The 11,774-nt window shown below is 33.6% G+C and overlaps 1 protein-coding gene across 2 annotated transcripts; it reads left to right on the plus strand.

Annotated features, from left to right (window-relative positions):
- Positions 1–6,416: 6,416 nt before the first annotated feature.
- LOC126688921 (phosphoinositide phospholipase C 6-like) lies at positions 6,417–11,563 on the plus strand. 2 transcript variants are annotated; one of them, XM_050383860.1, is made up of 9 exons: positions 6,417–6,899; positions 7,721–7,920; positions 8,784–8,919; positions 9,004–9,237; positions 9,340–9,557; positions 9,681–9,798; positions 10,504–10,656; positions 10,747–10,833; positions 11,097–11,563. In XM_050383860.1, the coding sequence occupies exons 1-9, from the start codon at positions 6,579–6,581 to the stop codon at positions 11,388–11,390; spliced, it is 1,761 nt and encodes a 586-aa protein (XP_050239817.1). In that variant the 5' UTR covers positions 6,417–6,578; the 3' UTR covers positions 11,391–11,563. The 2 variants fall into 2 exon arrangements, with proteins under 2 accessions (XP_050239817.1, XP_050239825.1); XM_050383868.1 differs by having other exon boundaries at positions 6,778–7,295.
- Positions 11,564–11,774: the final 211 nt, after the last annotated feature.

An 11,774-nucleotide genomic window follows, 5' to 3' on the forward strand; every position in this document is an offset into this window, starting at 1 on the left:
TGTAACTTTTGTTTTAACCAAATTAATAAAGAACTTAATATGTGAGAACTGAGAAGGGCTACAGATGACCGAATAAAGTGTTTTCTATAGAATGATAATATTATTATTATTATTGTTGTTGTTGCTGTTGTTGTTGTTGTTATTATTATTTTGGACAGTAGCCCAACAAGCCTAAAATAATAAATTTGTTAGAGAGTGGGCTTGTTAATGAACATTCAATAAGCTAAAGTATAGATCACAATAGGCTAGTTGATGTAAGAATGAATAAGACAAGCAATTTGAAAGAAAAGTACTCCTCTGAAAGTCTTGTAGTTTCTGTCTAATCCCCTCAATTAAAGAACTTATTGCCAATGGAGGTTCACTACACCCAATTACTGCATCACAAACAATCTTGGAGTCACACTAAAAAATAACATCCCAAACACCCACATTCCAGGAAAATAAAATGTTTTCCTCTAATGCCTTTCTCTCAGCCTCTAGCGGTCCCAAATGTACCATAAGTGCCTTACTAAGAGCTGCTTTGACTTGTCTACCATGGTCTCGAATGATTGCTCCTACTCCGATTGAACTGGTACTTTCAAAAATAGCAACATCACTATTAATTTTGTACCACATATCACCTAGGGCTTCTCATCTTACCTCTTCCTTAAGACCAGTTTGGGACACCTTCAAATTTGCAGTCTAGAACTAATTGGTGTATTAGTCTAAAAATAAACAACAATTATCTTAGAGTGAAAGTTTGTTGAGGTCTAAAAAAAACACAGTACCCAAGCCCAAAGAAATTAGTGCAAGGGGGCCACGAAAAAGAAGAAATGGCAGGCCCAAGAGGCTTGAAGCCCAAAAAGCGTCAAGAAGAAGAGGAAAGCCGAGCCAGGATCCTCAGAGATTGCCAAAAAGGCTCGGGATCCCCCCAGGCGCGTTAGCACAGTTGACAAAAGATTAAGACAATTCAAAAGAAAAAGACAAAAAAAAAAAAAAAAAAAGAGAAACACAAGGAACAGAGGAGAAGCCACATCCTTCTCAAACGTCGAACGACCCAGCAAGAAAAAAGGAAGAATTAGCGACCTCTCATAGCGCAAGTGGGTAGCACCTCGGGGAACCGGAATGAAGGAGTATAAAAAAGGAGTAGCAGTGGAAGACTTTCAAATCGGCAGAATGTGATTCCACCCGTTTGAGAAAAAAGATGAAGAAGAAGAATTGCCAAAAGTTGGATCAAGAAAGGCGTGACCTCAGCATGTTCCGAAATAAGTAATCAGCTATGGACTTTTAAAGAAACAAAACTAAAAAGAAGGAAAGAATGAAGAACAGGGAAACCGGACCTGCTGGGCGATGGGCACAATACATACTCTGGTGACCAGAAGGTAAAATAGGGGAATCAATAGTACCCCTGGGACTCCAGAATATCACTATAAAAAGGGGGGGAAGGAGTGCGAAGAAGGGCAGAGATTTTGGAAAAGGGAGAACCATTGATAAAATTCTGTCAAGAGGAGAAAACTCAAAGAAAACTAGTAAAATTACTTCCCGGTATCCTAGAAAAAAAGGTACTATAGCACATACTCGGATTCAAAAAGAATTAAACTTTGCAAGTCTTAAAGGTTAGAATAACCATTTAAGACTGTAATTTTTGAGCTTGCTTGAACCTTGTATCACGTCTTAGTGAGCGTATTGTAATCGTAATAAAGAAAATTCAATGAAATACTTTCCACTGATTTAAGGATCCCTAAAACGTTGCTTTGTGCTTTTATTATTTTGTTCTTTGCATTTACTTTGCTGTTTTGATTTGTTGTTCAATACAAATATCCTTATTTGTCAGTTTATATGTATTGTAGGAAGCATGCCTTGTGTACCACTTAATTCTTAAACAGCCTATTAGCTGCGGTGAATCAAAGCCCGGTCTACCAAAAAATAAAAGATAGTACTAACTTGTTACCAAACAAGTTCTATGCGTGATGACGATTAACCAATAAAATTACATAAGATAATTTCTTTCCTTTTTCCTTTTGCTCGGAATTTATTTTGGAAAAAAAAAAAGGATAAAATACTTTTGCTCGTAGAATTAGAAAAAAATTGGTGCAAATTATGCAAGGGATTTTGATTTTGATTTTTTTTTTTAAGAGAGTTTTAATTTATGACGTCTGCTTTTTATGATAACTTTTTATCATTAGACCAAGATACCAATCGGTTTTTGGTGTTGGTGGGGATTAAACTTCATGTCTCTTATTCAACTATCAAATATTTTATCAGTTGAGTTAACTAAAACCTAATAATTTGTTTGTTTGTTTTTATTAACCCACTGCAAGGGAATAATTTGTTTGTTTGTTTTTATTTTTATTTTTGTTTTTATTTTTTATTATTCCACTTGATGTTAGAGTCAATGAGCTATAAAAGGGAGTTCCCAGATGAAGCTCTAAAATCAAGATATTATTCTCCTTTTATTCTTTTTTTATACATAACGAATTAGAATATTATACTTCTTACGGTCTTTCTTTTATTTGCTTCTCCGACTTCTACGGCCTTTTTTTTTTTTTTTTTTTTTTTTTTGGGTTAGAATCTTCTATCAGTCCTATGGACAATCTTTTTAGCATTGTCTGGCAAAATATGTTATACCCACGTGGCAATCACAAAATGTCACTTTGGCTATTATTCGGTGGAACGCAAATTCTTTGGCTATCATATTATATATTCGAGTCACTTTGATTATCTATACATTCTACGGCCCATCTGTAAACAAAGACACCGTAGTGAGAGTTGCTATGGGATTTAATTTAAAAAAAAAAAAAAAAAAAAAATTTGGTGAGTAATATACATATTACACAATATATGTAAAACGTTACAGATAATTAAGCCAATCCCTTGTAAGCCGACTAATCCACGTAATCATGAAGATTTATTGTGTTAGTATTTGTTTTTATTTTTGTATTTTGTAATTTTTTTTTTTGGAGAGATTGTTATTGGTTTTTAGTTAGGACAAAGAACTTAGACTGTATTTGTGTGACTAGTTTAGAACAATAATTACGAAAAATGTTATATTCACAACATTTTTACTTTAAAAAATTCTATATTTATAATATTTTCACAACAAATTTTAAGTGGTAGGTTGTTATTGGTTGTTATGGGTTGACAAAAAAGAAATTTCAGTTGTAAATTCAAATCATAACTAATAACAACTTACCACCTATAATTTGTTGTGAAAATATTGTGTACGTAATACTTTTCTTTTCACAATACTTTCACAATAAATCATAAGTGATATGTTGTTAAGGGTTATTATTGGTAAAAAAAATTAATTTCAGTAGTAAATTTAAATTAGAACCAATAATAATTTATCACCTATGATTTGTTGTAAAAGTGTTATAAAAATATTGTGGATATAGTACTTCTCAATAATTATATACTATTTTTTTTTTTTTTTTGGAGAAAGTAATTATACACTAGTTTGTATATACACTAGTGTAGGGACACGATTTTAGTTAACCCGGTCCTGGACGGTCAGGCCCTGGCCCAAAAGGTCCCACACAATGTATTTTGTAGAGTATGGGCTGAAGAACTTGGTTCCAATTGGCTTAGACGGTCCGTTGCATGCCTTTAGTGGATGTAATAGCGTGAATGAAGAAAATGGACATGAAAGTGGAAGTTTTATTCATGGCTTATACATTCATACAGTGAATCCTTGCTCCCCTCCCCTTTCTTCTCTCTTTTTTTCGTCCCCCTTCTTCTGAGGGACTCTTACATATTATATAGGCCCTCTTTTATCATCTGGGCCCTACACTTGTTGATCATCCAAACTCTCACTTGAGCACCTGTCCCATCAGACGCCCTTACCAGTTCTTTGTGAGTTGCAGTGACCAAGGTAACACTGTTCAGGGGTCTTCTCTTCATTAATGCGGCCAGGAGAGTAGTTGTGGTGCATTTAATGTGGTGGTGACAGCCTTTGTTAGGATATTTTGAGCCTCCTTTCTTTTTACGTGTTTGGAGTGAGGGCTACAGTAATTGGGATGCGTCATTGACCTGGACTTTGGAATGTCCGAGGAGGAATTACTCCTCGGACGTGTTTTCTTCGCCCCAGTTGGCTTGGGCAGGGGTTATGGGTTGCGACGTCTCCTCGGACAGAATGGTCCTCGGACGAGCCCAAGGCCCAGCCAACTTGTTATTTTGGGCCGGTCCCCACAACTAGTTTGTACTTGTGCAATGCATAGAAAAAGTTTATCATAATACGATTTTTTTTTATTGAAACCATAATATGATTTATTATACACTAGTCATTAATTAGTGCAATGCACACAAAACATAATATGATTTTCTTTTATTTATTTTTTGTCTAAATATGGAATTTGATAATTATGGAACTATATATATATATATATATATATATTTTTTTTTTTTTTTTGAGAAGAAGAACTATATATTCTAATATTAGGCATTTATTATGATTGTATTTGTATATGGAATTATATATTTCAATATTTAAAGAAAATATAATATATCAAGATTCTAATGGAGAGTTTAAATAAAAAAAAAATTTTAATTCAATTAAAAATATATATTAGAATAATGATGTGTAAAATTTTGAGGTTTCAAAAGCTTACACAGCAAAATATAATGAGGTCAACAAAAAATTAGACATCTTCGGTTTTATATAGATTAAAGACTATACATAATGAGTTTTGTATAGATTACCTCTTCTTTGTGTTAGGTTGCCCTCATGGTTTTAAAATAAAAAGTCTCATACCAATTAGAGTTCAAGGTTTCCATATAAGGTGTAGCAACTCCTTTATCCTAATGATGTGGAGCTTAGTCGAGTAGGTTATTCTCACCGAACCCTACATAAAGAGGTCTTTCAGACTTTTGAGTCTCTATACATTTTTGTTACATAGATAGTTGAGAATGAGAAGATTTGAACTTTTGATGGCTCCATTGAAAGTTACAGAGAATGAAAGATGTGTTAGTTGAGTTAGAAAACTCATTGTCCCCACACTTTTTAAATGTTGATAAAGCATCATTACAAAAATAGGATAGCAATTTGCTCGCCTCAATAGTAATAAACTTTCAAGGATTTGTTTCTCAAAAAATTTAAAAAAATTAAAAAAAAAAAAAAAAAGTTCCAAGGATTTTTTTGTTGTTGAAGAATTCCATTATTTTTAAACTCAAGATTCAAGAGTAGTTTACCTAAAAAAATATAATGGTATTTTTTGCTAGAATTATGGGAATTCAAAATTTCACATTCTATCAAAAAAAAAATATGAATTTAATTATTTAAACTTGAAGATACTTAAAAGTTAAAAGGATTTAGAATATAGATCCATTCTTCTCTCAAAAAAGAAAAGAAGAAAAGAAGAATATAAATCCAATCAAATTTAAAGTTGTTAATACATATTCTCAAAACATACTTAGTAAAATTCTAAAAGAACGTCTATATAATTGGTAAATTTCCTCACATATGGGAAAAGGTTTGATATAACACTAAATTTAGAAAGGATTCGCATCCAGTCAATTGTGCCAATTTGAACATATGATGACGTTACTTTAGAATTCTAGTGAATTCCATTTTCAATGATGGAATCGGCCCCAGTTATTGACAATTTGACAGGGATCCATCCAAAAACACAAAAGATAAAAAGGATTTCGACAAAAATCTTATCTTATGTGCCAAACTTAGATATTTAGGGTCGTTTGGTAACGTTGTTCTAATAATGTTGTTTGTATTTTTTAGAAATACATGTGGGTAAAAAAGTGTGAAAATACATGTAATATTATTTAAAAACTGAAAATATATATTTAAACACATGTATCAAACAGCCCTTGATATGACCAAAAAAAAAAAGTGCTCATCACAAAGCAATCTTCGTGAATGCCACTTGTCCATGCAAGATCTGCTAGGAAAGTACAACACCTCCTTAGTTTCTTTCTAGAAATCAAAATCAAAATCTAGTTTCTGAACGAAACGAGGGAGAGATGAACAATATGGCTATCCATCAACTAGTATTATATATATATATATATATATATATATGTAAAGTTTGTGAACAGGTTGACTATGAAACGTGGATCATCACTATCAACAACCTTAAAATAATAAAATAATAATAAAACCTCGATATGGTCACCCTTAAAATACTAATATATTAATAAATAATTATCATAATTGATGTTCATTATCTCCATGAACGTGATGGTAATTAAAAAAAGTGAAAGGCCGCCCCCAAAGGTGAAGCGGTTTTTATTTTTTATTTTTTAAGAATACTAATATTTTAACAAAAGAGAATGGAGAAGGTAAAGCGTGTTTGAAGACCAAGTATTTCAACAAAAGAGAAAGGAGAAGGTAAAACGTGTGGGAACACCTTAACAACGTACTATTAAACAATATATTTTTTTGAAACATACTATTAAACAATATTAAAGATACACATCCAACAAGAAAACAAAAAGTCTCCAGAAAGAAAGAAACAGAGTTACAGACACAGACAGTTCATAACTACTCCATTCAAACCCAAACTCCTATAAAATTTTTAGTCTCACAAAGCACAACCACATTCACAAACCTCTCAGCCTTTGACCTCTTTTGAGTTTCAGAGTCAGATATGGGGACGTATAGGATTTGTATGTGTTTTAAGAGAAGATACAAGGTGAAAGAGACAGGTCCACCACAAGAAGTGAAGGAAGCTTTCAAGAAGTACACAGAAGGTGGGAAGCAGATGACGGTGGAGCAGCTGACTCGCTTCTTGGTTGAGTTTCAAGGCGAGAGCGGCGCATCCACCTCGGACGCCGGCCAGATTGTAGAGCAGCTCTTGCAAAAGCGCTACCCTGTTGGCACCAAGTACACCAAGAAATACACTCTCACCCTTGATGATCTTCACCGTTACTTGTTCTCTCCTGACCTTAATCCCCCTATTGGAGATCAGGTACTACTTCTTTTATCATTTCTGCTTCTCGTTTCTCTGTTTTGTTCATTTGGGTCAGAGTTGTTGATGGAAAAGAACTTGGATTTTGAGAAAATGTGTCATATAAAGAGATTAGTTTAGTAATTTGATATTTTGGGATAGTTAAGTTTTCCATTCTTGATAAATAAAATTTCGAACTTTATTACTTTTTTTGGAAGAAAAAGAAAACGATTTCCTCTGTTTTCTCAGTTGCCAAATATAGGGAAGAGATCATGACATTGATGAGGAAGAGGTGGTCACATAGAAGAGTTCAATTTAAGCAATTTGGGAAGTGCGTCTCAATGATTTATTCAGTTTGTAGTCAATTTTCTAATAGAGTATGCTCTGAGGACCAAATTCAGACGGCAATTTATGAGTGTATGTGATGCAAAAGCTTATAGCTATAGATTGCCCTTTAATAAGATAATGAGTTAGGATACTTAATTTGATAAGAATTTGAGATTTAAGATTTTGTGTTTTTAATGAAGTCGCTTGGGTATTTGACATTTAAAGAAGCCATAATTCAATGTACAGTGTAATCAGAAAATGAGGAAATAAAATTTAGATAAAGTTGTTGATGTTTTGGGTTATAATTTATAAGTGAGGATGTACTTCAGTTTGTCTTATTCTATGCAATCCCTTCTCTTGCTTTAACAACAGAAAGACCAATAAAGTTACACCATTGTGGCTTTTTCTTTCCAATTTCCGTTCTTTAGTCCTGTTATTTAGTATGAGATCCAGAACTAGTTTAACTTCTTATCAAGGCAATCACTGTTTGACACTTGATATATATTTCCTTTCAGGTTTACCAGGATATGACTGCCCCATTGTCTCATTATTTCACCTATACTGGTCATAATTCATACCTGACTGGTAACCAAATCAATAGCGACTGTAGTGTTGTCCCAATAGTAAAGGCATTGAAGAGAGGTGTAAGAGTAGTGGAGCTTGATATGTGGCCAAGTGATGACACGACTCATGGTGTTCATGTTTACCACGGATGGTATGTGAATTATATCCTAGCTCTGAATTTATTAGATTGTGTCACTTTTGAATATCCCTGAGATGTCAAAATTGTACAAGAGTTTCCCTTTAAACCATTATGCATTCTCTTTCTCCAAGATTGGTTGACAGTGAAACTGAACGGCGTATGATTTGACATTTTGGATGTACACTGTCATTGGAGATTCAACTTGGTAAATTTGTATCCGATTCCAATTATTATGGGTTGCACTTTGATCAGTTTTAGCCAGTTAAGTGCAGTTTTAAAGCAGTCATGGTGGTTGAAAGTTATCATTCAAGTCATTTCAGCCTAGGGAAGCCTTAGAGAGTAGATGTAGGAGTTCTTTTCTTGGGGTTGGAGGATTCAGAAAGTCATCATTAAAATTGGTTAGAGGAGACTGAGAAGCCTGTTGAAATTTATGGAAATCTTCTATGTTTTTGAGAAATGGTTTGTAAATCCTTGTCAAGTTTCTTGGTTTAGTCCAACTATGAAGGTCCTATAATAGATCCTTTATACTAGTGCATATATATATATATATATATATATAAGGCTGCTTTTCTTAATTGATTATCTAAAGAAATCTTATATACTATTTAAAAACAGCTACCACTGCTAACTAGACTTGGGACCAGTAATAGCCAGTCACATTCATAGCTTTCTTGCAATAATTTTAACATAATGTGCAAATGAGAGAATCAATGACCATTCGCCTTTTATCTGTTCTTTTCATTTTTTTTCTTTGATTAAGTGCATTTACTTGAAATTTGAGTTAACTCCATTCCTTGTTCTTTTTTTTGGATTTTTTCTTATATAATTTCAAATCATGCCTGAATTTTGTTTAAAGGGTGCATTTATAAATGTAGGACCCTGACTACTCCAGTGGAAATTATTGAATGCTTGAAATCCATTAGGGAGCATGCCTTTTCTGCATCACCATACCCTGTCATAATCACTCTTGAAGACCACCTTACCCCAGATCTCCAGGCTAAAGTAGCCCAGGTTATTTTTTCAATATCTTCTATTAACTATAACCACCCTCCTTATTTAGAATCATAGTCTAACAATTGCATTTTTATGTTTTAGCTGATCACGCAAACATTTGAAGATATGTTGTTTTATCCTCAACCTGAACGTTTAAAAGAGTTCCATTCGCCAGAAGAACTGAAATATCGGATTATTATTTCAACCAAACCTCCAAAGGAATACCTGAAAGCTAAAAGTGAAAAGGGAAATAAGCCACATGAAGAAAATGATTCTGATGAAGATGCTTGGGCTAAGGCACCATCAGACCTCACAACTGATCAAGAAGTTGATACGGTGTGCTAAAAAATGAAATTTACCACATCTGAACTTCATTTCTGCCTAGTAGCCCACCTATTAGATTTTTAATTTTATAAATCTTGCTCTATTGGCTTGCAGAGTGGTAGTGATTCAAGTCCTGATGAGGATAATGATGACTGTGAATCACGTCCACCAGGAGTATGTACATACAAGAGTCTAATTGCTATTCATGCTGGAAAACCCAAGGGTGGTCTAAAGGAGGCATTAAAAGTTGAACTTGAGAAAGTTAGACGCCTTAGTTTGAGTGAACAAGCACTTGAAAAGGCTTCTTCATCTCATGGAACGGATGTTATTAGGTACTAATCAATTTTCTAGCACAAGACTTTTGAAATAATATTTTGACAATCTCTGCTAGTTTTTTTAGTTTCTACCAAGTTTTCTAACTGATTGACACTGATGCTTTCAATTCCCATCTATAGATTTACTCAAAGAAATATCTTAAGGGTGTACCCAAAGGGTACTCGCCTTAACTCCTCCAACTACAACCCGCTAATTGGTTGGATGCATGGAGCTCAAATGGTTGCATTTAATATGCAGGTCTGGTACAATTTGATGCACCAAAGTTTTTATTACTGTTCATTTTAGCTTAATGTGTTTAGATGTTGCTATCAAAAAAATGTGTTTAGATGTTTAAATTTTGTTTCATTCCTCACTTCCGTGTTTGTTAATATTGTGCTATACTATTATAAGCATTAAGAAAAATGAAAAGGTTGCCTGCAGTTAGATTGGAGCAAGATATTGAGTTTTATCATGAATTGAAATTCCTCTTAAGAAATTTTCTGTTCCTTATGACATTTAAGTGTCTTGGTAAAGGTTTTCCTCACTTTCCCCATTCTCAAATCTTCTCTGGTTAGCAGAATTTCCCTAATGTGAATGATTAAGGTAAACAGATGGGAAATTTTTTTTTCTCTCATATGCTTGTATCTAAAGATCATCTTTAATTGTCAGAATACACTTAGTATCTTGTCTGTAATTTTGTCATGTCATTAATGAAGAGTGGCAGTAACCACTTTAAAGGAAATGAAGTTTTACCTAAACTTTAACTCAATTCATGAAAAGATCCATTTTAAAATAGAGAAATGGGTGGAGGGAGGAGATCACTTTTAAAATGACTAGCATTATATGTTAGTCATTGAAGTGGTTGGAACACTCAAGGACAAAAACAGTGGTTATAACATAGTTTGGTACTTGTTGGATCTATTTCCTATTTCCCTAGTAAGGCTGACTTTGGTCCAATTGCAGGGATATGGTAAATATCTTTGGTTGATGCATGGGATGTTTAGATCCAATGGAGGTTGTGGTTATGTGAAGAAGCCTGATTTTTTAATGAAATTGGGTCCAGATAATTCAGTGTTTGATCCCAAAGCAAAATTGCAAGTGAAGAAGACTTTAAAGGTGAGCACATTGTCAAAGTAAAGCCAGTTCTGCATTCTCTTGATAACTAACTTATTCTTTTTTCTCATGACTCATCATGTTACCTGACAGGTGAAGGTTTATATGGGAGACGGGTGGCATTCGGATTTTTCACAAAGACACTTTGATTCGTTTTCACCTCCAGATTTTTACACGAGGGTAAGTTTGTGTGCCTTATCTGCATGATAAAATATTAATCTACTGTTTCCTATGATCTTCAATTTATTGCATAAGGTATTTTTTTCTAATGATTTGTAGAATATGGTAATATTTTGATGTTGAAAATCATTATTCCAAAGTAATCCCCAACCTTAATCTTGCAATATATGCAAAATGTAATATGCACGGTAGTTTCTAGGCTCTGAGGATTTTTTTCTATATTCTGCTTGGCATGAATTTATCAAAGTTACTTTGTACAACAGGTTGGCATAGCAGGAGTGCCAGCCGATAAGGTAATGAAGGAAACAAGGACAAAACAAGATGATTGGTCTCCTGTTTGGGATGAAGAATTTATATTTCCATTGACTGTTCCTGAACTAGCTTTGCTTCGAGTTGAAGTTAATGAGCATGACATTTCTAGGAATGATGATTTTGCTGGCCAAAATTGTTTGCCAGTTTGGGAATTAAGGCCAGGGATCCGTGCAATCCCCCTTTTTAACCGTAAAGGAGAGAAGTACAACTCAGTGAGGCTACTTATGCGATTTGAGTTTATCTGAGCAAGGTTTTCTTTTTTGTGTATTTACTTTGGTTGATTTCTCCCACTATCCAATGTTTTTTGTTAATTGTTATTGTTATGTAAGTTTTAATCTCTCTCTCTTTGTGGTGCTTGTAAAGCTGTTATTCTTAACCACTATAATTGATTTGTGGATTTAAGCATCCACTTGATTTTTGGGTTCTTCAATTAAAATTGTATATATGACCTATTGCGTCGAAAGTCTTATGTTTGTGCTTAATTCACAATTATGCACATAGGGACTGGTTCCGACCACAGGTGGAATATTCAATACATGAACTTTTAAATGCGAAGATCAAATGGATCAAATCGTAGTACATATGTATTTGTATGTTAAAAATGTTAAGAGAGACAAAATAGAGAGAAC

This window comes from Quercus robur, chromosome 1 (assembly GCF_932294415.1).
Source record: "Quercus robur chromosome 1, dhQueRobu3.1, whole genome shotgun sequence".
Taxonomy (NCBI): Eukaryota; Viridiplantae; Streptophyta; class Magnoliopsida; order Fagales; family Fagaceae; genus Quercus; species Quercus robur.

Excerpts from the sequence above, each read along its gene's own strand:
- LOC126688921 (XM_050383860.1), top strand. The coding sequence starts at position 6,579 with ATGGGGACGTATAGGATTTGTATGTGTTTTAAGAGAAGATACAAGGTG. Across the intron at positions 7,921-8,783 it reads GTTCATGTTTACCACGGATG|GACCCTGACTACTCCAGTGG; the intron begins GTATGTGAATTA and ends TTATAAATGTAG. Across the intron at positions 10,657-10,746 it reads AAGTGAAGAAGACTTTAAAG|GTGAAGGTTTATATGGGAGA; the intron begins GTGAGCACATTG and ends GTTACCTGACAG.